This window comes from Empidonax traillii, unplaced genomic scaffold, assembly GCF_003031625.1.
Source record: "Empidonax traillii isolate 1590-97213 ecotype Southwest subspecies unplaced genomic scaffold, ASM303162v1 scaffold1317:size131493, whole genome shotgun sequence".
Lineage (NCBI taxonomy): Eukaryota > Metazoa > Chordata > Aves > Passeriformes > Tyrannidae > Empidonax > Empidonax traillii.
This window is the reverse complement of record NW_020956510.1, coordinates 28,530-53,419: the sequence shown is the minus strand read 5'-3', so window position 1 is coordinate 53,419 and position 24,890 is coordinate 28,530. Positions and strand designations below refer to the sequence as shown.

General features: G+C 45.9%; 1 protein-coding gene across 1 annotated transcript in view; it reads left to right on the top strand.

Moving 5' to 3' along the window:
• Positions 1–24,643, top strand: part of LOC114069623 (exocyst complex component 4-like) — a 45,559-nt gene extending 20,916 nt beyond the window's left edge. The window contains exons 3-6 of the mRNA XM_027906539.1: positions 1,972–2,166; positions 14,295–14,479; positions 16,588–16,697; positions 24,396–24,643. Coding sequence (XP_027762340.1) covers positions 1,972–2,166; positions 14,295–14,479; positions 16,588–16,697; positions 24,396–24,643 — 738 coding nt within the window. The remainder of the gene's footprint in view (positions 1–1,971; positions 2,167–14,294; positions 14,480–16,587; positions 16,698–24,395) is intronic.
• The last annotated feature ends 247 nt before the right edge of the window (positions 24,644–24,890 follow it).

Sequence of the window (24,890 nt, the reverse complement as noted above, 5' to 3'; positions counted from 1 at the left end):
CAGACGGTGCAGGAAGCTCGGCAGAGGTCAAAACAAACCTGAGAGCGGTGTGACCTTTTGGTCCCGCCTCGAAGGACGACTGGGAGGGTGAAGGACCTTTTGATATTTAAGTTTTCTTATTAGTTTTGGTCAATATGTATTGGAGTTTGTTTCTGACCTGATCTCAGAGGAGGCCCCGGCTCTGGTTTGTCATCAATCTGTGTTACGCCCCCAGAGTTGGCTCTGATGTTCCCCTCTGAAGGTGGATGTTTATTTGCATTAGGAGTTGTACAAGTGATGGACAAGTCTGGATCCCTCTGAGTATCTGCCTTTTGTAGTCAGTTCCTGCTGGGAGAGGTGCAGTTCCCAGCGTAGCTACAAGAGGTGTTGCCACTGTAAGACTGAATTATAAAGCAGAACCAGTTTTGGGCTGCCAAGGGCGGGGGGAAGTTCCTTCTTAAAGGCTTGCTCTCCATTCCTCCCCCTGCTCCCAAATGTGGGTGTAGTTGATCATCTGCCTTGCAAGGGCAGGAGCAGGAGTGTCTTGTGAGATTCCTCCTGGCCCCAGGATTGTTTTGCTGACCTACTTTGGCTCCTGTCACTGCAGTCCGTGGTGATGGTGTGCCAGGTCAGTGAGACACTTTAAATTAATGTATTGAACAGGGATTCAATCTGAAATGAACTCAGGGTGTGCTTTAGTTCCTCTCTGCTTTTATGACCCTCTCAGATTAGGTTTCCTGTTGGCTGAGGGTTTTTCCACGTTCCTCTTCTCAGAAGGACATTTTGGACTGCAGGATTGAAATCTCAGTCTCTCCTGCCTCTGGACAGAGGCTGTTTAATGGGACTATTTTTACCTAAAGGTGTCTGTATTTTGGTCCATGAGTGTGCTTTACATGTTGGGGTTTTCTTTAAACATCCTTTAGGTGAACGAGGCAGGAGAAGGTGCAGCTGAAGCGGGATTTGTAGAGAGCTTTAAAGGCTCATTATTTAAAAATAAATTGAAGGGCTCCTTCTGAGAGTCTCTCTTCATGTGTAATTCAGTGAGAGTTCAGCCTGAGAAAGGGTTGGACCCCAAGTATTCATAACTTATCACGAAAACAAGAGTGGTGTGAAGGCAATGTGTGAAGCTGTGCTGCTAATTGCTTCCACATTTTAATAGGGATTGTTGATTTGCATTCAGCAGGAAAAGAGAGGTTACACTGACCTTACCAGAGGAGACTGGGAGAACCTGAAAGCAGGGAATGCGGGCTGGGGGTGTGAACAGAAAGAGGAGAGGAGAAAAAAAACCCCCTTGATGTTGCCTAAATGGGGTGAAATAACAGAGACTTGGCCACTTAGAGAGGAGGCTCCAAACCAAACTGAATGGCAAACACCAAAGGGTTTCTCCAGGTGATGTAATGGCCTTGATAAATAAATGAAGGGTTGCATTGAACTCCCCCTTAAGTGTTCTGATAAAACATTTTCTGTATCTCTTCCCCCACATAATTTGGTGCTGCCCAGGGTATCAGGGAAATGGTTGTACTTTCAACGAGTTGTGTTCCAAGGAGTGGACACCGAAGCTGAGGAAAGCAGGAGAGGTGCCAGAACGTTTTAATAGGCAGATGGAAAATGTTCAGAGCAGGGAAATCAGCAGGGGGCTTATTTGCTTCCACTGGAAATCGGCTTCCTGCTGAACTGCCACAATCCTGAATGGATTTTTTGGAAACCTGCACCCCCAGGATTTGGTCCTGATTGAGAGAGGGTGGGTGTTTGGTCATGTTGTGGCCCTTCAGTTAAATTGTCTAAATTGTCCTAAAAAGCACTTCACTGTGCAGGAAGTTCCAGTTTGTGGGTTCTGTGCAGTTCCCTTCCCTTCAGCAGGAGGAGTAACCAGAGGTCGAGGACCTTGGATCTGGTTACAGCCTTCTGGAATTCCTGCTGAAGTAAATGTGGGAAAGGGCTGGTCTGAGTCGCAGGCCCGGTTTGAACGGACTCTTTGCCGTGTCGCTGCAGGTGAAGGAGAACCTGCTGTCCTGTAAGATGCTGCTGCACTGCAAGAGGGACGAGCTGCGCAAGCTGTGGATCGAGGGCATCGAGCACAAGCACGTCCTGAACCTGCTGGACGAGATCGAGAACATCAAGCAGGTCCCTCAGAAGCTGGAGCAGTGCATGGCCAGCAAGCGCTACCTCAACGCCACCGACATGCTGGTGAGTGAGATAGGCTCTGCTCGGGGCTCTGGGACCTGCAGGCCCAGCTGCTCCCTGTTTGGTGTAGTTGGGATCCTTCCTGACTGGGCTGAGGGTTCAAATCTCCCGTCCTGAGCTCCTGTCCTTCGGGTTTATCTTCACCTGTTCGTGTCCTGACAGTCTCTGTGACCACCTCATCTGCACGCAGCATTTCCTGATACCTTACTTTAAAATTACTTTCCTGGCCACCTGCCTGTGTCATTTTCTTTCTTTGTGTCTCATCATGGATTTCAAACCCATTTTTATTACACAAGAACTGTCCCGTTTCTCTCCCGTTTCATCTCCTTCACAGTTTAGGTGTGTTTCACCCCTTGTTGCTTTGACAAGAGGACACAGTCTTAAACTCTTCTAGGAGAGGTTTAGGTTGGACTGTAGGAAGAATTTCTTCACAGGAAGGGTGATTAAACACTGGAATGGGCTGCCCAGGGAGGTGGTGGAGTCCCCATCCCTGGAGATGTCCAAGGATGCCCACTGGATGTGGCACTCAGTGACGAGGTGGGATCAGGCACAGGGTGGACTGGATGATCTTTGAGATCTTTTCCAACCTGAATCATTCTGTGATACTTTTATCAGGACTCTTCATCCTTTCTACTTATTTCCAGCTCTTTTTTTTACCTTTTTTTTTTCTCCTTCCCTTCAAGTGCTTTTTCTCTTCAGTTCCATCTCTTTTATGAGCTTTGCCTTTCAGTTCCAGTCTCGTGGTGGAATTTAAAGTTTCTTGGACTTTTCTAATAACAATCTTTCTCTTTCTCTGAACTTAACAAGCACAATTCCTCACCTTCTCCAGTCCTTCCTTTCCCGGAACTGCCTTCCAATAATTAAAAACTTGACAAGGGAGATGATTTTTCTCTGCTCAGTCAGTTCTGGGCTCTCCAGGACAGGAGAGAGGGAGTTCCTGGGAAAGATCAGAGCTGGTTAAGGAATATCCCAATCCATGGAGGGGCTGAGAGAGCAGGGGAAGGAAACCTCACCTCTTGTTTTTCTGTTCTCCTCTCATGCCACACCTGGTGCAGTCAAAGAATCATGGGATGGTTTGGGTGGGAAAGGCCCTTCAAGATCATCCCATTCCAGCCCCCAACACCTTCCACTGTCCCAGCTCGCTCCAAGCCCCGTCCAGCCTGTCCTTAAACACTTCCAGGGATGGGAAAATCAGAGTGTGGTGTCTGCTTGACATTTCCAGTTAGGAGAGAGAAAGAAGGAGGTGTAAATTAATGTCCTTCCCCACAGGGGAAAACCACGATGTTCAGTGTAAACATCAGCATTAATTGAAATATTGGGGCTTCCTTTTACTGCCGGACTTGCCAGTTTGCTCAGGCTGGGTTTGTTGTTTTGGGGTGCTTTATTTTCCTTTTTTAGATATTTACTTTTCAGAAGGAAATCCCAGAAAAACAATCAATTTCCTATTTGAAAAGTGTGGCAGGAAGTGTAAGAAGAAGAAGAAACATAACGAGATTTAGGATTTATCTTATAATGTGGTTTTTCACATGTCTATTTGATATCTTATTGTGCAATATTTTGTATTTTTTTTATATACATAATTTATGTACATACAGATATTTGTATGTGGGTGAGACAGAGACAGTATAGCCCTCTCTGATAAACAGATTTCTGCAGTATATTGTGCTGTCCCGTGGTGTTTGTTTGGGTCTTTTTTGTTTCAAGAATGGAGAGTATTTCCTAATAAATCAAATAATAATGATATAAAGAGCAGCTGTTAGTTCATGGGGGGTTTTTTAATATATCAGGGAGTGCAAGGAGAGCTCAAGTGGAACCTGAACACTCTATTTCAGCCTCTCATTGACACTTGCAGTTCTCACTCGAGGACAAATGTACCTGTCTAAAAACCCAATAATTCCCCTGCGTTTGGAGCCCTTTGCTGGCCAAAATCCCCCTGCAGGCTCCCTGGCTTTTGCCATCTCCTGTTCCCCCAGCTCTGCAGGGCTGGGATGTTGTGATCACTGCCTGGCTGCAGGATAATTCCTTTCCCCTCGGATATGAGGTGAACATTACGTAAAATCATTGCTGAGCCGTCGGGCAGGCAGAGCGTCCTTTGGTTCCACTCCTCAGGGTAAACACATGCTTGGGAAAAGCCCAGGGCGATCTGACAAGGAGTTTTTTTATCCCTCACGTTGGAATGGGAGCCCTGATTAATGCTGGCCCTGTATCCTTGTTGGAATGAGACCTCTGCAGCCCCGCTAGAGGTGGATGCAAGAGCTGTCACAGCATCGTTTCTGCTGCTGCATCCCGGGCCTGCAGCCCGCTCTTTGTATTCCACTCACATTAATTGAAGTAATTCCGCCACTGAAGCGTGTTCCGAGCCCCCCTGCATTTAAATTGGAATTTTAATTCCCTTATTGTTTGGAAAAGGAGGCTGGAGATGGCTTGTTACAGGTTTCATTATCACTCAGAACTCTCCAGCTGCCGGTTCTCGTGTGCAGTGACTGAGTAATGCGGGGAAGGGCTGTTAATAAAAGACTGGCAGCTTCTCCCAGTCGTACAAACACAATGCAGAGGTAGTTTGTGACAGCTTACATTTGTATGAAGTTAAAAATTTTAAGTGACAGCTCTTTTTTTTATTTTTTATTTTATTTTTTTCCTGGTTCTGCACCCACCCAGAGCAGCACAGATTTCAGATTTCAGGTGTGACGTTCTGCGCTCCCGCAGCATCCTGAGGAGGATCAGCTTTGCTGTCCTACAGTTGCACCTCACAGCTTGCCTAAAAGAACCTCATTCCAGCACCCTCTGAGCTGTGAAGCTTTGGAGGGATTGGGGTTGCCTGGCCCAGATCAAACTCCCTTTTGAGGTGGGATGTGGGTTTAGTTGTTTTCGGTTTCTTGACGTGGCTTTTTTGTGCGTTTTCCCGAGGTGGATCCTTCCCAGGCTCAGGTGCTGACAGAAATGTTCATTTTTATGTGGCAGTTGGGAGCACAGGCACCCGTTTGTGTGTGTTTTCTGCTTAATATAAAACATAAAAAGGGGCTCAGGGGGGACCTTCTGACTCTTTCCAACTCACCTGGTGGAGCCAGGGTGGGACGTCGGGCTCTGCTCCCAGGGAACAAGGGACAGAATGAGAGGAAATGGCCTCAAGTTGTGCCAGGGGAGGTTTCAATTGGATATTAGGGAAAATTTCTTTGTGGAAATACCTGTCCAGCCCTGGCACAGCTGCCCAGGGCAGGGGTGGAGTCCCCATCCCAGGAGGGATTTCAAATCCCTGTGGATGTGGCACTTGGGGACGTGGGGCAGTGGTGGCCTTGGCAGTGCTGGGGAATGACTGGACTTGATCTTAGAGGGCTTATCCAAAGGCAGAACTCAATATTTGCCATTTGTTTATACAATCTAGGAGATAAAATGCTAAAGCCAGTTGAAGAACCATTGTTGAATCAAGTAATTAAAGGTCGCATCATAATACGATTAAATAAAAACTCTTCAGGCCACTTCCTTTGCACGTCCTGACTTTTATGTGTCCAGCTTTGCAATTCTAATGAACTAAAACCACTTTCCTAAAATATATCAAGGTGATTTATAAAAAAAAAATAATCTTTTAATTCTGATAGACCATGAGACACTTACTCTGAACTTGATTTATTAGTACGGGTCCTTTGAGCTGGGACTGTGTCAGGTGAGAGAACACCATGAAACTGCAGAAATAAATTCATAGGATAGGAAGGGGGGAGTCAGGATTTTTTGTTGTTGTCGGGACAACAAGAAGGATTCCAGGGGTTGAACTGGATGACCTTTCAGGTCCCTTCCATCCCAAACCATTCCACAGTCCCCCTCAGTAACGGTGTTCCCCAAACCTTCCGTGGCACTCCATGTTCATCCTCTGTGAGGGCATTTGGAGCCATTGACATCTTCCTGGAGAACAGGGGCTGTTTGTAGCCCTGGGCACTGCTGAGTGTTCATTTTTATTACCTGACTGGAGCTGCTACCTGTGGCTTTCCTCGGGATACACCGAGCAGAGGCTTTCAATTAACAGTCCCGTGTAGTGAGCAGGCATTTGACACCACAAGTAGCCCGGAATAATGAAATAAATAAAAACAGCAGTGCAGTTCCTGGTCTGCATTTTATTTACTTCTCTGCCTTTCAGTCAGAACAAGGAAAATCAATAAAAAAACAGCCTTTCATTTTGTTTCTGCGTTCCTGACCGCAGCCCTGGGATTCAGGTGCTGCCCTGCAACGGGTTCATATTTTGGGATTAATGCTGAAAGTGGAGAGAACAGACTTTTGGTTTGGGATTGTTTAGGAGTACCTTTAATGGCATCCACAGGATGGCCTGAAGCTGTGGCAGGGGAGGTTTAGGCTGGATTTTAGGGAAAGGTTCTTCATCCAGAGTGTTGCCAAGCACTGCCCGGGCTCCCCAGGGCAGTGGGCACTTCCCAAGGCTGCCAGAGCTCCAGGAAGGTTTGGACAACACCCTCAAGGACAGGGTGGGATTGTTGAGGTGATTGTGCAGGGCCAGGAGCTGGACTTGGATGATCCTGGTGGGTCCCTCCAACTCAGGGCATTCCATGATTCCAATTAAGTTTGTTAGAATACTTCCAACTTCTTTTAGAAGAATTGATTCTGCGTGTTCTTCGAAGATATTTCACCTCCTTCCCGTAGCTTTGTTCTTTCCTTCTCTCAATTCTGCTTTGATTATTTTTTATAATCAACCTCCTAGACCAGTTTTAAACACATTAAACGTGGAGTTTTTTTTTTTTTTGTCCCCTTTGAAACATCCCATCGTGGGTTTTTTTTCCCCCTCCCCCAGGTTGTACTTACCAATAAGTTGATCTCATTCTTTTTTATCCCCTAATTTGCATGATCTGAGCAGTCTGTTCATTAAGCTGTCGGTGCCTGATGCTCCTCATTTGCATTGCCACGTGCTTGACCCCAGCTCCTCGTTAATGCACCGACAAGCAGAGAGATCTCTCCAGAGCGTTCTGGGGGGCTCTTGGCTCTGCTCACGACAGCCACTCATTCGAGCTGATGGAAGTTTATTAAACAAGAAAACACACCCTAATGAAGCTGCGAGCGGGGTTCGGATCCAGCAGATGCTTTCCCAGGAATCATTGGTCTTTCCAGGAATTCCTTTTTTTTTTTAAAAAAAAAAACTCTGGATTGCAAAGCCGTGATTTTTGTCCCTGGTAAAATAGTGCAGCGAAGAGAAATCATTCTCAGAAGGGTTATGGGACAGCATGAAATAATCTGGATCAGTCTGACTGATTTATTTGTGAAAAGGCAGCTCTGAAGCTGCTGAACGGTGTGCGGAAAAGGCGCCGTAAATTCGGGTTTTTAGGAAGGGTTTGTAACGTTGGGGATGAATTTACCACGAGTCTTCCACGGCCGTAAACTGATTTATGCCCGGTGAGGTTGGCACGGTGCTCCAAGTAATTCTGAGCTCTGTTTGGTCGAAGAAACATTTCCAGGTTGAGCTGGAGGATAACTTAAAGCTCCTAAAATGAAGATGTGTGGACTCTAAGCATGGTGGGGAAGGAGGCAGAGCTTGTCTGACACCTCAGTTTAATATAAATCTTCAGTGAATTTATGACTTGTGTAATAAAATACAGTAAATTAAGAGCTGAACAGAGTAGGTTGCCCTGAGAAGCTGTGGCTGCCTCGCCCCTGGAAGTGCCCCAGGCCAGGTTGGAGCAACCTGGGATAGTGGAAGGTGTTGGGATTGGAACTGGACGGTCTTGAAGGTCCCTTCCAGCCCAAACCATTCTGGGATTCTGTCACTGGTAGAAAGGAGTTAAAAGGTGCTTTTGGCAACAGAGAGGTGGGACACAGGGAGTGCCAAGATCTGAAGTGTCATCGGAAGGCAGGAAGAGAATAAATTTGGGAAACTGCAGGTTTGCATTAAGGAAAATGCTGATGTTTTGATTTAGTGCATTAGGACCTCGCTCTTCCAGGCATCAGTCACATGAAGAGAAGTCTTTCGGGGCAGAGATGATTTAGAAGAAACAGCCTTTTCTTAACGGCTATTGCAACGAAATGAAGATGCATTAAATGAAGATGAATTAAATCAAGAGGCAAATAAAGTATGGAAATGAAAAGGGGGAAGGAAAAAAAGTGTTGGGTAGTTCTGTGCTGCCAACAGACATCCCGACTTTCCCACTTCAGGGAAGTCATTTGACCACCCTGGTGTAGAAACTGCTCGTGTTTTGTGTTCGGGTCCAAGCGAGCAGTTGGATAATCCTTGTTTTTTTTAGCCCCTCTGTTCCTTGAGCACCGTGTTTGGTTCCAGCATTTTCTTGCTGGGAAGACATTGATGAATTGCAGGGAGCGAAGGAGGGAAGGAGATGATTGATGGCTGACAGGGCTGAGGCAAATTCAAAGCGAGGAAATTTATGTAGCTGGAGGAAAGGACAGCGAGCGAGGAACAGAATTTTATAAATATTTAAAAGTTTGTGGAGGGAAAAACGGCGAGTTTGGTCATTGCCATTGGAAGACTCAGAAAAAATGAAGGGCGTTTGTGCTTTGAGTGAAAGTGAAAAGTAACCCTTTTACCCTGGTCCTCTGTGAACATTTTCCCTGTCCTTCCCCCATCAAGTGAGTTTGTATGGAATGTTTGTGTCAGGATGAGCTGTTTTCCTGCAACCTGAGCACTTTTTTTGTGTGTGTGTGTAGCTCAGAATCTTTCAAACTGATCTTCCAGACCTCTCCCTCCCTCTCAGCCTCAGTCATCTGTAACTGTCCCCCCCCCCCTCTCCTTTTCTGTGCAGCTTTTTGGTCAGCAAATCCTTTCATCTCGGGAAGGGGGAGTGAGCTCAGCTCTTCCCAAAATATTGCAAAGGGATCATCTTTATTAAGGGATATTCACTGATTTGTCTTGGTACCAACTGTAGTAATTTGGTAGCAGGCAATTCCAAATTTTTGGATTTTATGAGTGTATGTTCTGTGCGGGTTTTCCATGTGTCCCATGTATCAGATGCCCCACCCTCAATGGCCATAAATTTTCACCTTCCTCTTGATTCACCTTGCAACCAAACTACTGGAACGAATTCCCGGGTGAAGCACATAATCGATAAATTAATTGATAAAAGTCACGTCAAGTTTGTAATTCAAAGGTCTAAACGCAGTGTAAAGCAGGTTTAATCAGTTCCTCATTAGGTGTTTCCAGCAGAGGAGGCTCAAAGTGCTCAACAGGCTCCTGGTTTTTGGGGAGTTGGCCCCTTCCAGGAGGATCATGAAGGACTGGAACGTCTGGGAAAAGCTGGGAGTGCTGGGACAGCTCAGCCTGGGGAAGGGGAGGGTCCTGAGGGATCTTCTCAACGCCTGTAAATGCCTGAAGGGAGGGTGGGAAAGGTCAGAGCCAGGCTCTGGGTGGTGCCCAGGGGTGGCTCCAGAGGCCTTGGGCACAAACTGAACCCCAGGAGGTTCCCTGTGACCATCGAACCCCACTTCAGCTGCCCGGGGAGATCCAACCTTGGAGATGTTCCAAAGCCATCTGGACACGGCCCTGTGAGGCTCTGGGTGGCCCTGCCTTGAGGGGGTTGGACCTGGTGGCCTCCAGAGGTCCCTGCCAAACCTCACCCGTTCTCTGTCCGTGGAAAACGTGGGAATTTTTCAGGCAGAACAGCCTCGAGTTTGGGAACCTAATTTATTAACCAGCTTCATTTATTGCTGGTTAACTGAAACTCCTGGTGAGCGATTTGGGCTCTGAGGTGGGAGAAGAAAAGAGAACACAGTCAAAAAGCACTGCAGCAAACAGGTTTTCTCACTCTTCCCCAGGTGCATTTCAAGTCCAACACCTTCATTTTCTTTCCCTTTCTCAGCTTGGTGTTGTTTTTTTTTCCGTGGCTTTTGCTCAATCTGTCCCGGTTTCTCTGCCAAGGCAGTGGGTGGCACAGAAATTTGGTGTCACCTGGGCGGTTTCTCGCTGCTCTCCTGCTTCTTCCTGCTCCCCTCTGCAGCACCTGGGTTGGCAGAATCAGGGGATGTTTTAAACCTTAAAAATGATCCAGTTCCACAAGGGACGCCTTCCACTCTCCCAGGATGCTCCAGCCTGGCCTTGGACACTCCCAGGGATCCAGGGGCAGCCACAGCTTCTCTGGGCAAGCTGTGCCATCCTCCCCACCCTCCCAGGTGGGCAAATGGAGTGTGAGGACCCTCCTGTTCCTTCAGTGGAGATCTCAGGCAGGTCCTTATCTCACAGGTGCGAAAGGAATCCACTGAACTGCTTGTCTCGATCTGGCAACACTCACTTGAGTCTTTTTATCCTTGTTTTCCTTTCCCACACCTCATGAAAACGAGCCCCTTGTAAGAAGCAGGAGATCAATTCTCCTTTTAAATGTCAGCATTATCTTTTGTTCACCCGGTGAGGCAACTGGGACCTTCTGGGGTTGCTGCTGTTGATTTACCCTTTTATTCCCGGGGTTCAGCTTTTTCCCTTTTGTCACGTTGTGTTTGTGTTCAACACCACTTGTTTTCCTTGCAGTTGTGACCCCCCTGCTTTGTTTCCCTTTACTCTCTCTCTGTTTTTTGTTCATATCTGTTGTCTGAACTCGGAAGAAACTGCTTTTCCCAGGCAGAAAGGATTTGGGTTTTTAGTCTGAACAACCCAATTATTTTTTTTTTTTTAGGAAGAAATTCCTCCCTGTGAGGGTGGGGAGGGGTTGCCCAGAGAATCTGGGGCTGCTCCATCCCTGGAAGTGTCAAGTTGGAGCAACTTGGGATAGTGGAAGGTGTCAGGACTGGAGCTGGATGATCTTTAATAATCCCTTCCACCCAAAACCATTCTGTGATTTCATGATTTTACGATTATTCCCTCTTTTTTTTTTTTTTTTTTGCCCCTGAAAAACCATCTTAACTGAGGATTTTTTCATCTGTGCTCACTTCCAGGCCTGTGGAGGTTTAGGAAAAAAAAAAAAAAAAAAAAAGAAAACCCTTTAGGAGAATAAATAGATTTAACTGCAAACAGATTGAAAAACTTTTTAAACCCAAGTCAGGAAAGAAAGGCTCTTGACAAATACCTTGTTAGCGCTTGAGATTGCGGTTTGTTGTGAAATGCTAAATTAAACCCTTCCAAATTGGATGTTATGCTAAGCAAATGTTTAGCTACATTTTCTTTTTTAAGGCAATTAAGCCCCACTTTAAACTGCCTGTGACCTTTAAACAGGCTGCCTAATGGTGCTGGTGCCGCAGTTATTTGCTATAAACTGGCAATTTTTAGCTTATACAAAGCAGAGCTCTTTTTTCAGGCTTCTTTCCTTGCTCCTTCTTTTCCGAAAGGTCTCTGCCTATTGGAGGTGATAATAGGTAGATACAAGATAAGTAGATTTGGACATCAGAAATAGCTCTTAGATGATCTAAGCCAAAATGTGTGGTAATCCAGGCTATTACTTTAATTATTATTTACCTAAATGACAGTTGTTGTGTTTTTTATGAGCAGCTTTCAGTAGGAGAGACAGATTTCTGAACTAAAGAATTGCAGAAGGTGGTGGAGGAATGCCTGTCATTTCTTTTGGTGGTATTTGCTTACTTTAATCAGCTTTTTAAAGAAGAAAACGAAGATATTTGTTTTGATTCACTTTCCAGGCTGTTTTCTCTTTCTCTAGCTCCTCTCTGCACCCCAACCCCTGCCAAAATAATGGGGGGATCCCCCTTACTTGTAATTATCTTCGTGTCCAGGTACTCCAACTTCAGAAAAATAAATAAAAATCACTTTTTTTCCCCATTCAAGTGGGCCACGTGACTGGAAGAAAGAGGCTTAAAGGGCCCTCAGGTGCCTTTTCTGGACCCTTGAACGACTTGTTCTTCTGTACATCTGATTTTCAGATTTTCTGGGAAAGGCTGCTTTTTCATGATCAGGGCATAACTGAGGGGGGGATAACTCTGCCCCTCTCTGTCCAATTCCATTTATTAGTCCTTCTGTTGGGCAGGGACAGCCCCCAGTGGGTAATGGGAGTGTTAAAAATCAGGGAACTAAGCGGGAAAGGCGGTTTGAGCTTGGGGTGTGTGTAGGGAGGGGGAAAGAATGGCGGGAAGAGCTAATTAAATGTGATAGCATTCCATGTTTTAGAGCATCTTTAATCCCCATTATCCACCACACAGCGAGGACAAGGAGCTCCAGGCAGGTGGATGTGGAGTCACAGGGAAAACAGGATCCAGTTCCCTCACTGACCCCTCACCAAACTCGGATGGATACTGGGAAGAACGAGGGTGGACTGGGAAGGAAGGGCTTTATGTCCAACGATGGGCAGTGCTGGTGGAGCTGCAGCCTTGGTGGGGTTGGGAGGAGCCTGATGGATTAATTAACACCAGGACACTAATTCCTGCTCCAGGCTGAGCTCCATCCTGCAGGCTGCACTCTTCCCTCGTCCACGCAGGGAAGGGAACTCACAGGGAGGGCCTTCCTGCCGAGGATCTTTTCGGGAGCTTCCTCTTAGCAACTGCTCCTGATTTCAACAGCCTGGCTGTCCCAGGGCTATTCCAGGGTTATTCCTGACCTGCAGGCAAGCAGTGGAATTCACTGCTGATGGATGTTCTTGGAGTACAGATAATATTTGCTGGCACTCAGGGACCGGCCCCTGGCTGGGCTCTGCTCGCTGTATCTCCTGCCTTTTAATTTTTAATGTTTAACTGACAGGTTTGTTATGAACCCGAATCCTCCGGTGCAGTCAAACCTCTTATTCCACCACCAGCCATCTTCACTTGGTAGGGAACGGGTTTTTAAACTTGATCTCAAACCTCTGTGTGCCCAACATGCTGTTTTCTGCCTTCTTACAACATCAGCCCTGAGATTTTGGAAGCTGCAGAGGGATGCTTTGCTTTTATTTATTTATTAGGAGCTGTGGAAAGTGAAAGGGAAAAGGAGCTAAAGCCGGGAGGGATGTCAGGTTGTTGCTTTTATGCACTGATTTGTCATTCCTGATGGAATGTTCGGGTTTTCTCAGCATTTGTTTTTAGGATGTAAATGAAATTTAAGGCTCTGCTGCCCACAGGTTTCAGATACTGGGGTGGTGTGGTTACATCCAGGACACCTGTGCAGCCTGAAAGATGTGGCTCCCTAAACTTTTCCAGCTGCCTCACGATAGCACTTCAGGAAAATAAAATTTAAGGCGTTTTCCTCCCCATTTATAACGTTTTGTGGATGTTGCTGTGATGGAAAGGGGTAACAGCAATCAAACATCATTGCCCGTGTCTTGTTCTGGCATTTTTCTAACTGGATAATCCTCCTGTTTGGGGGATAAACTGTGCCTTGATTTTTATTACAATATTTTATATTATAATATATTATATTATTTTACTATAATATTTTTAATATAATATATTATATAATATATATAATATATTATATAATTATAATATTTTGTAATACAACATTATAATTTTATAATCATATAATATTTAATATATTTTGTATGAATATATATTTATATAAGTACTTAAGGTATATAAGTATATAAATATCTATTTATAGTATTTAAATATATATTTATATAATATTTAAACATTTTATAAATCTATAATACATGCAAATATATAAAATATATAACAGCTATAATATATAACATATGATGAATAATATGTAACTATAATAAATAATATTAATAGTATATAGGATAGTAATAAATATACAAAGAATATATGAATATATGTAAACATATTTATAAAAATATAAAATTTATTATCTTTGTAGTATTGCAGTACAGTATATATGTAATATATATAATATTATACAGTAATATATTACTGTATAGTATAGTATATTTTTATTATAATAATACTATTACTATATGTATATATATGTATATATAATACTATTACTATAATAATACTACTATGACTATATGTAATACATAATATTATACTATAACCATATTATAGTATATTTTTATTACAATAACTATAAAAATTAATTATAATAATGAACTGTCTTCTCACTAACTTGTCTTACTTCAAATATTTGAAGACTGCACCTTCGATCTGAGTTGTTTGGATTCTGGGGCCCTTCTGCAGATTTAGGAATAAGGAAACCTTACCTAAAGGATTTCTGCTCTCAGAGGGTTTCAGACACCCCAGTGCTGGAAGAGCTGAGGGATGAGCGATGTTTGGAAGAGACTGCCGAGACAGGAACGGACGTTTCAAAGTTGTTTTCCCGCCAGGTGTCGGCCGTGGATTCCCTGGAGGGGCCCCTCCTGCAGGTGGAGGGGCTGAGCGACCTGAGGCTGGAGCTGCACAGCAAGAAGATGAACCTGCACCTGGTGCTGATCGACGAGCTGCACCGACACCTCTACATCAAATCCACCAACCGCGTGGGCCAGCGCGGCAAGGACAGGGCTCGCATCGGGTGGGTCTGGGGCCTGGGTGGGGGGAAAGGGGCAGCATTCCCTCTGCCCCAGGGGAAAGTGAGGCAGCTGTGCACTGCCTGCCGTGGTTTTTCACCTCTGTGGAGTAAAAAAAAAAAACCCCAAATCTGAAGTTCTGGAGCTGATGGGAATCTCCCGTCACACCTCGTGGATGGGGAGTGGAGCAGGAGATGCCCCTCCCAGAGAATGGAAATCCTGTCCTTTCAGTACCATTGGTGTCTTCCTGGTTGTGTTTTTTTTTTTTTTTAGTTGCCAGTGCAACACAAACCTTAAATAAGCTCTGAAAAGAATTCTATTGACACTTGTTACATCTGTGGGGATTGGCTGCCCCATCCCTGGAATTGTCCAAGGCCAGGCTGGACAGGGCTTGGAGCAACCTGGGATAGTGGAAGGTGTTCCTGCCCATGGCAGGGGGTGGAATGAGATGAGCTTTAAGGTCCCTCCCAACCCAAACCAGCCTGTGATGATGATTTAAATGAAGGTTCTTGTGTACAAACAGAGGAAGGAACCACAGCAGTGGCTGGTTTTGGGGGAGCAGCAGGTCTGGGAGGGAAGAGGACAACATTCCCCCTGTCCTGAGTAGAAACTTGGGAGAGTGCCATCCACCTACACCCCAGCCTTTCATTTCTGCCATGCAAATTCCTCATTTCTCTGGCCGTGGAGAGCAGGAAAACCCAGCTGTGTCGATGGACCTTCAGTCTTTCACTTTGCTTGGTGGTTCTCTTGGGTTTTTGCTGCTCCCCCCAGAGTTCTGATGAGCCCAATTCCCACTCTTTTCCTTCACTGGTACTTAACACCTTTCCTGCAAATGCCATGACCATGAGGTTCAGGTCAGGCCAAGGGAAGAAGACGGGGGAAAATTGCTCATTTTCTAGCAAACACCCAGATTTTAAAAGATGTAACCGTGAGGTTTCTAAATGGACTTTTAAAGGTTAATAGATGGAGGCCACAATATTGAAGCCAGAGCTTGAACTCTCTTGGCTTTGTTGTGTTTCCAAGGTGTTTTAAAAACTCCTTCACCTGGTTGGTGAAGGTGTTGAAACTTTTTCAGAAGAAGTGTTCTGAATAAACAGGGGTGGGGAGCAAAAGGGGAACCAACACACGATAAAGATGCAGAGAAAAGATAAATTAACATTTTATGGGGAGAAGGAGTAAAAATCTGCTTCCCCAAAGAGAACAGGCCAGACAGCAAGCTGCATGAAATGAATTTATGGAATAAAGGACTGATTAAAATTGAAATGCCTCGGAAGGAGCGTTGCTAGCAAGTCAGCAGTCCCTTCCTTACTCATCTTGTTAATTAAAAACAGACACAAAGCTTTGGTGTACCCAGACTGGGGCACTGCTAATTAACTGCAGTTTGGTGTGGCTGCTACAGGGACCTTTATATTATTCTGGTTTCTCTTTTTTTTTTTCATGTTCCCTGTTGCACATCCTGGATATTTGATGACTCGAACCCTTCCCAGCAAGGGAGAGTTTGTTGCTTTGATTTAACGTGCTGCCCTGGGCAGGCTGTTGACCAGGGTGCAAGAATGTTTGTAATTATTTCTTGTAGTGGTTTTGAGTGGGTTTTATCCAACTTTGGAAGGCACAGCTAATCCCTGGAAGCCTGGTTTTGTAGGTGTCTAAGGAATACAGTTGGTTCTTATGCAGGATACCTTTATTTTTGCAGGTTTCCATGAGCATTTTGACCTCTGAACTCCATTATAGGAGCCCTCTCCGTTTTTTTCTCTCCAAAAAACCCGATTTCTTGTGTTCCCCTGCCATGCCCAGCTCTCACTGTGCAGCGTGAGACATTTCTGGCAAATAATACAATGTGAATTTGTGAGGAAAATGACCAAGTGGAAAGTCTTAAACTCCTGAGTAAGGAGGTCCATTTGGGGTGGGATGCACAGAACAGGAGGGTGAAGGAGAGGAAATTCAAGCGTGGAGGTTCCTGGTGGGAACAGAAAAAGTCTGAAGGATTAGAAGTTGGCAGAAGCCATGGGAACAGGAGCATCTACAATTTAGGGAATAAATGGGTTGTTTGTTCTGAGCAAAGGTTCTAAAGAACAGCAAAACTATTTGCTTTAATTCTTTCCCCTCCCCACAGCTCCCTGGTGAAAGATGCCTCTCCTGTGCCTCTGCTGGATGTCACCAATTTATCCACACCTCGGAAGTTCCTGGAAACCTCCCAGTTCAGCACTCCTGGAAGCTCCAGCAGTGAGTATTTGAAGTCATGCACATCCCTCAGAGAATGAATTCGTGGCTGTTCAGCTGATTTTACAGGAGTAGCAGGAGGAACATCATCCCCTCCTCGTGTCTGGCTGCTGAGGGGAGATTAAAACTCGGGAAGGGGTTTGTGCAGGGCCACGAGGGATTGGTGTGTCCTGGGGCAGAACCGGCTATATCTGCTTTTTGTGGGGGTGTTACTGAAGTTTCTTCGCGGTGTTGGAGCCCAAAAGGTCAAATCTTCTCCCTTTATAGCTTTGGCTAAAGGTGTGTCTGTACACAGGAATAATCTGTCGAGGATCTTTGTGCTGCTACAACAAACACTGAGCAAAAACGGTGCTTTCCTGGGAGGCTTTGGAAGGGCCGCAGGGGTGGGGAATTAATCCTTGTATTGTTTCAGAAGATTAATAAGTGGGGTTGTCCTTGATGAATAATACAGAGGTGACCTGAGTCTCGTCCCCCCCTTCCTTTCCAAAACCTGACTGTTTCAGTATTCCTCAAATGCAGGGACTCTTCCCTTCTCATCCTGATTAATTCTTTTGTCCTTTTGTTTTTGCCACACTCCCCCTCCTGGATCCTTCTCTTTGATTATTCTTATCTTTTGCTCTTGTAGGGGTTTTGTTCTTTAGCTCTGCTCCTGCAGGGCTGCTCTCAGAGCCCCGGGGCTGTTTTTCCACCGAGTGGAGGTTTGTGAGGAGTCATTTGTGATCTGCCAAGGGAACCTTTCGGGGCTGGAAACCGCATTAAAAACCTGGAAGAGAGGAACTGTGTGAAAATTCTGAGGGAAAAACTCAAGAATTCCTGTTCTGCTCTGTGGTCAGTGAGAAATTCAGTTCAGCTTCTTGCTAAAAATCACATGGTTTGGGGGAACTGAGGAAATAACCCTCAAAAATCTGAATCCCAGTCTGACCACTGTAAATAGAACGGTTTGGGTCGGAAGGGGCCTTAAAGATCATCTGGTTCCAACCCCTGTAAATGTCAAGACACTTCCTTTTCAGTGAGGGGGTTGTGCAGTGCCTGCCATTGTTTTTCACTTAAAATATCAGTCCTCTGTGTAGTGAGAAAACCAAAAAGTCTGAAGTTCTGGAGCTGATGGGAATCTCCCATCACACCTCATGGATGGGGAGTAGAGCAGGAGATGCACCTCCTGAAGAATGGAAATAACCTTTGGTGTCTCCCTGATTCTTTGTTTTTTTAATTGCCCTTGTAAGACAAACCTTAACTGTGCTCTGAAGAGAATTGTGTTGACAGTTGTCACCTTCAGAGACTCACAGTTCCCAGTCCATCCCTGTCACATCCATGGAGGTTTGGCTGCCCCATCCCTAGAAGAGTCCAGGGCCATGTGGGACGGGGCTTGGAGCAAGCTGGGATAGTGGAAGGTGTTTGGCTTGGAAGAAGATGATCCTGAAGGTCCCTTCCAACCCAGACCATTCTGTGATGGTGATTTAAATGAAGGTTGGGAACATAAACCAGCCGAATACCTGGAAGCAAAGGCTTCATCCTCAGCTCCAATAACTGGTTCAGGTCAGTTGAAAAACCTGCCTTAAATTCTTGTTTTTTGCAGATCTCTTCTTGCTCCTCATGTGCCCAGCACGCCAGAAAATCTCTTCCCTGGCTCCTCATTCTGCTCTGTGTCGCTCAGTGAAGTGCTGGGCAAGTGTCCCTCAGACTGGGAAAGCTGCACATCATAATAGGAAACATTTGATCAGCATAAAGCATGCATATGGTTTTTTGCTTCAAGTGCACAATGTACTTATGTAGATTTTATTTTTTTTTCCCCCATGTAATTTTATTTAAAAGTGGCCTTTTCCAGGACTGCACAACTTGCAGGGAATTCAAAACTTATGTGCATGCATAAAAAAAAAAGCTGTTCCTGCCTTTAGTCACTTAAGCTCTTCTGGCTTTTTACTGATGAAACAAAGTGGCCTTGCATATTAATGTCATTATAAAGCCCTGACTCACTCGACTTGCCTCGGCAAAGATGCCAAAATTTGGAGTCCTTCCTGCCTCCCCTTCCCAAAGGAGGTGTTACCTCGTGCTGTAGAATCTTTATAAGGGAATTAAAGCTGTTCCTGCCGCACGTACAATAAACAAACCCCCTCGGTAACGCTCACCTGAGGATTGCAGATGTGGCACTTCACCAGTAACGTTTTCCCTTCATGCCAGTTCAGAGAAATAAATCCACTTTTAAATTGTGTTTCTCTGCTTGAACCTTCTGTACTCTTCTTGAAGAGTGTTTGGGAAGGTTCCTGCTTTGCCAGGCTCTTCCTGGAACTGTAAAACGTGCTCAGCTGGTTCATAGCAACCTCAAGTGGGCCCTTTCCTGAGAAATTTGGGAGAATTCTGCTCAGGAATCCCACAGAAGATGAGCTGTGATGGTGAAAATTAATATTGTTACTGACTGCACAGGTAAATTTTATCCTGAATTGGTAATTTACTTTAGTGACCTTTTTTCCCCAGTGATAGGAGAGAAATGGAACTTCCAAATCCAGGGTGGTTCTAAGGTCAGGTCTAGTTACTGCTCCTGCCTCTCTTTATGCAAGAACCAGCTACTTTTGGGGAGGTGAAAACTTGTGGAGACTTGTGGGAACTTGCTCCTGGAAAATCCCTGCAGGAGCCAGAGCTTTAAATGTCCAGTTTTAAAGGTGACTCCAAAAAAAAAATGCCCCTGTGCCACGTTGTCTCAGCTGCTTCCACTTCAAACACACCCAGTAAATACTTAAAAGATTTATTTTTTTTTTCTCCTTGGCCTCACCTGAGGATGTGGGTGGTTTTTCTCTAGCATTTTTCCTAAAATGTAAATGGTCTGGGGGTGTGTTTGGGGAAGGAAAGGGAAAATCAGGGAGATTTTAGAGCCCTGAAAGCCAGCAGAGTAACACATATTTTGCTCTCCCTGTAAAATTTCATTATTAGTTTCCTGTGCGTGGTCCCATCGTTGGATACTTGACCACAGGGCACTTACATTTTTTATTTGGGCGCTTGGTTTACATGCTTGTGTAGTTCAGGAGGATTTTAAACCTGGCTTTTCTTCTGGGCTTCGTAGTTACACAGAGCAGAAAACGCCCCAAATCTTTAAAGCTCCCATTTCTGCTGTAAATGTCCACGTGTTGCTCCTCGGCTCCATGAGTGGGTTGGAACAAGGATTCAACACCAGGAACGAGCAGGTGACGTCCCTTCAAGTATGAAATTATGGCTTTGGGGCCCCATGAACTCCTGTGCTTTTCCTCTGGAAGGTTTTTGAAGGCAGAAAGGGCATAATCAGAAGGGCATAAATCACGGGAAAATAGCACATTAAATTTTTACTGGAGCTCCTTAAAAATCCCCCAGCTAATGAAACCTTCAGTAACGAGCAGCAGCAAATTTTTGGAATGAAAAACAAGGCCCAAGAGCCTTTTTTCTTCAGCTGCTTTGCCTAAATGAGGTACCAGCGCTGACTTTTCAGGGGATCAGACCAGGGCTGTTAAAACAGCCCTTGCAGCAGGTTGGGTTCTTGGGAGGTGGCAGATCTGGACAAATGAAGGAATTCCCACTTGGAAAAGAAGGTTTGTGGGGCATCATTAAAGCAGGGATCTGTCAGGGAAGCTTCCACCCTTGTAACCATTGGAAGTGAGGAGTTGGTGATGCACGTGGTTCAACTTTCAGTGACAACTTTTGACTGCTTAAACACGGAGTTGTGTGTTTGCAGGTGGAAAAATGACTCAGTGATGAGGCAAAATAAGCATTCTTGTTGTCTCAGGGGGCTTTTGAGAAGCCATATTTACGTGTTCTGCTTCACAAGAGGTGTTCAGAGGTTGTTGGGACAGGAAGATCAGCCATTTCCCCTTGGATTATGGGGGTTCCTCCTGCTCTCCATCCCTATTTTCCAGCTCAGGGCACTGGGTACCCCCAAACAACTGATCTTGCTGTTATTAAAGACAAAGAAGACATTTGGTACCTCAGGCTCTTCCTGAACTTCTCTCACTATTTCCCCCACATCCAGCAGAGGATGGAGATTATCCTTGGCCCTCCTTTTGTCTCTGATTTATTTATAGAAACATTTTTATTGCCCTTTATAGCCAGATTAAATCCAGGCTGGGCTTTGGCCCTTCTCATTTTCTTCCCTTCACAACCTCCTTGTTTCTGTTCCTTCTGGGTTGCCTGTCCCTTCTGCCAAAGGTCAGAAACTCTCCTTTTTTTTTTTTTTTTTTTTTTTAATCTTGAGTTCCAGCCAAAGCTTCTGGTTTTTTATCCTTTAGGATTTCTTCCTTGGTGAATTGTCCAGCTCTCCTGGACCCCTTTGCCCCTCAGGACAGGCTCTCACCTCAACTCTGCCCCGTCACAATCCACGGTCCCTGTTCTGCTGCCCCCTCCCCCCCAACTCCTTCCTTGTGGGATTTGAAGGTGGGAATAAGTTCTGACAGCCCCTTGCTTTTGTCTTCACACAAATGAATCGCAAAGGAATTCACATCCCCAGTTTTGGAGTCAATACAGGCAAAGCTTTCACTTCTGATCTGCCAGGGGCACCTTCCTTCACCTCTGCCCGTCTTGGGGGGGGCAGTTTTCAAGGTGAGCTCCTTATGTGTCCTTTGATGCCTTTCTGGAAGAGGAAAGGGGCAGGAGGGGCTCGTTCCTGAGCCAGAGCTTTGTGGCCAAACAGCCCCTCGGTGACATTAAGTGGATTTATTTTTGAAGAAGAGCGCCTTGAGTTACCCAGGGTTGGGATCTCCTCAGATCTCACACGTGAATGAGAACACAAATCCACCCAGGAATTCTGTTTAATAAGCACAGTGTGGAGGAAAAACCCATTGAAAACAGGTTTTATGCAGCAGCCAGACCTAACAGAGGCGCAAATCCACGTCCTGACCGTTCTGGGGGTGCTGGAAATCGGTTTGCTCTTCTGGAAATGTGAAGATTTCCTCTTAAAGGCATGTTGTGCTGGCAGAGTTCTCAGCAAGATTGCTGCTTTTGCTCCTCTTAAATGCTGTCCTCCCATTCGGATACAGCTCAGTTTTCCTCCCTCTCGGGTTTTTTCGTTGTGTGATATTAAGAATAATTTACAGCCTGCTTACAAAGGAGCTGCAGAGCGGTGATGGGGGCTCTGGGAAGCTGCTCAGGCCGGGAAATAATCTGCGCTGAACTCAGAGAAACAAGATATTTGGGGGGTTTTTTAAAAGAAAACAACAGGTTAAACCTTTCTTCCCGTGCTCTTTTCACAGCTCTTGTTGCGAGGAGCTCGTTTTGTGTGTTTGTGCCTGGCGTGCTGTGGGTTTTGGGGAACAACAAATGGCATTAAGAGGGTGGGTAGAGAGAATGTCTGCAGCACTCAAAGTGCTCTGCAGCCTCGTGGGGTGAAAGGTGTGTGATGGAGGAGAGCTTTGAGCAGGAATGTGTTTGCATCCAGTTGTTAAATTCCAATTGGTGTTATTGCTTATGTGTGTTTGAAGTGTCTCTGTATTATCCTTGCTTTTTTAACTGCTCTTTAAAAAAAAAAAAGTTAATGCACTCTGCGTGTTTCTAGTTGTTTGTCTCGTAACTTGTTCAAATTTAATTGAAAAGAGTGTGAGAGAGAGAGAGAGAGAGCAAAAAGCACAATTTGATCTTCCTGATGTCTCATAATCATAGAATAGTTTGGAGTTGGAAGGGTCTCTTTAAAGGTCATCCAGTCCAACCTCCCCTGCCATGGGCAGGGACACCTCCCACTATCCCAGGTTGCTCCAAGCCCTGTCCAGCCTGGCCTTGGACACTCCCAGGGATCCAGGGCAGTTCAGCTTCTCTGGGAAATCCAGTCCAGCCCCTCCCCACCCTCCCAGCCAGCAATTCCCTCCCAGTATCCCACCTGTCCCTGTCCTCTGGCAGTGGGAAGCCATTCCCTGTGTCCTGTCCCTCCACCCCACATCCCAAATCCCTCTCCAGCTCTCCTGGAGCCCCTTCAGACCCTGCCAGGGGCTCTCAGGTCTCCCTGGATCCTTCTCTTCTCCAGGATGAACATTCCCAGCTGTCCCAGCCTGGCTCCAGAGCAGAGGGATCCAGCCCTGGGAGCAGCTCCGGGGCCTCCTCTGGACTCTCTCCAGCAGCTCCAAATCCTTCAGGAATGTTGTTCCCAGGGCTGGGGCAGCTCTGCAGGGGGGTCTCAGCTGAGGGGGCAGAATCCCCCCTGCCCTGCAGCCCCCACTGTGGGATCAGCCCAGCTTGTCTTTCTGGTCTCAGCCCTGCCCTGCTGGCTCATGCCCAGCCTCCCACCCTCCATCTCATCACCCAAATCCTGCTCTCCCTCCCCTGTCCCATGTGGTGCCCTCCCAGCATCCCTTCCCACCTTTCTGTTCCCGGCAGCATTTCTGGGTTGGAATGAGGAGTGTGTGAACAGCGGGGTCGGTTTGAGCCGGGGGGGGCCGAGTTTGGGATCGCTCTGCTGCAAAGAATCAGATCTCTGGCTTGTTTGAGCCTGAGGTCGGTGTGAGCTGGCACCAAGAGGAGTGTTATGTGTTTACTGTGATTATATTTATGAAGTGGCACCATCTGGGCTCTTTGGGACGTTGTTTTCTCGGTCTTGCTCGAACTCAAGAGCTGCTGCTGCTGCTGCTCCTCCGTTCAGAGTCCCTGAGCTTTGGGCAGCTCCTGCTCCTCGTGACGTGCCATTTCTCATCCCTGCCACGTTCCTTCAATCCTCCTGCTGGATCTTTTGACATTTCCTTCAACTTCTCGGAGAAGTTTTTAAGTAAAAAAGAAATCTGTTGAGGAGTTGGAACCACGGGGAGTCATCTGTCACCCACCAGCCCTTCCCTTCCCGGAGCTCAGCACCGGGAAGAGGGAACAGCCGTCGGTGGGGGGGGGGGGTGTTTCATTTTTATCCAAGGATCTGGTGGCTGTCGATCTTCCAAGATGCTTTTAGTTGAGTTTGCCTTGAAGACACACTTAACTTCCCCATAAGTGTTTAAATCTATTTATTAAATGTTTCACCCAGCCTTTAGCAGAGCCACGCTTTTGTTGTTGCTGGGTGTTATCTGTAAATTAAAGAAACGTTGCTTAATGAACACACTTAAGCCAAGCAGAGTGTCTCCTGCTTTCCCATCCCTTGTCTCTTAGCAACAGGATTTCTCCCTGTGCAGTCCCTGTGACTTCAGGGCCATAATCCACGATACCCTCCCTAATTTTTCCTGCTTTTCCTCTTTAGGAGCCCCTGCTAAAAGATTTGAGTAACTTCATCAACCCCCTTGGCAGGAGCGATAAAGCGGAACGAGAGAAAATCAAACCGCTTTGGCAACATAAACTTTGCTGAATAAATCAGAAGTCTCTTAAGCTCGACACTGTTTGTAGTGAAAATTCCTCTCTTGTGACAAGTTAAAACAGCTGGGGTAGAAATTCAGGGCTTTGAAGGGATTTGTAGGGATGTTGTACCTTCTCATTTAGGAATATCTTCATTGCACCGGGATTCCTCTGTTCCCTAACACATAACTTGTAGCATCCTCTGTTTCTGACTCAGCTGTGCAGGTTACTGTATTTATGTATAAAAAAGCCCCCAAGCAAGCAGAAATACCCACTGCTTTCCCCTCCTTCCCCCAAAATCCACGTGTTCCTCGTTTATTCCTTGATTGCTCAAAGTGGTGGAAGTTCTGTGAAGGCAAAGGAGTTCAGATGCTGCTTCTGGAAGGTCTCAGGTGTTGGGTTTAATAGTCTGAAATCTCTGATTGCGCCTTTTGACATCTCTTCCAGTGCGAGACTCGAGCCTTCTGGAAATCAAGGACGACACGGAGCTGGATCCGGAGGAGAACAGCAATGTCTTCATGGGAATTCTCATCAAAGGGCTGGCCAAGCTGAAGAAGATCCCAGAGACAGTGAAAGCCATCCAGGATCGCCTGGAGCAGGAGCTCAAGCAGATTGTGAAGAGGTCCACGACTCAGGTGGCTGACAATGGTTACCAGAGAGGGGAGAATATTTCCCAGGAAAACCAGCCCAGGTAAGGATATCCCAGGAAAAAAAAAAAAAAAAGTCGTAATTGATGATATGATTGGAAAAAGAGAAAACTCAGCTCAGTTATTTGGAGTGTGGCAGAGCCCAGCTAAGCCTGAGGCAGGTGCAGAGCTTTGAAATCGTGTCTGGATCATAGATTAATGACATGAACCTGCCCAGAGGGCTGAGTGAGGCACAGAAAAGTTTAATGGGTTTTGGCATGTGGAGCCTTTAGGATGCCCCTATTCCAGAGCTTGG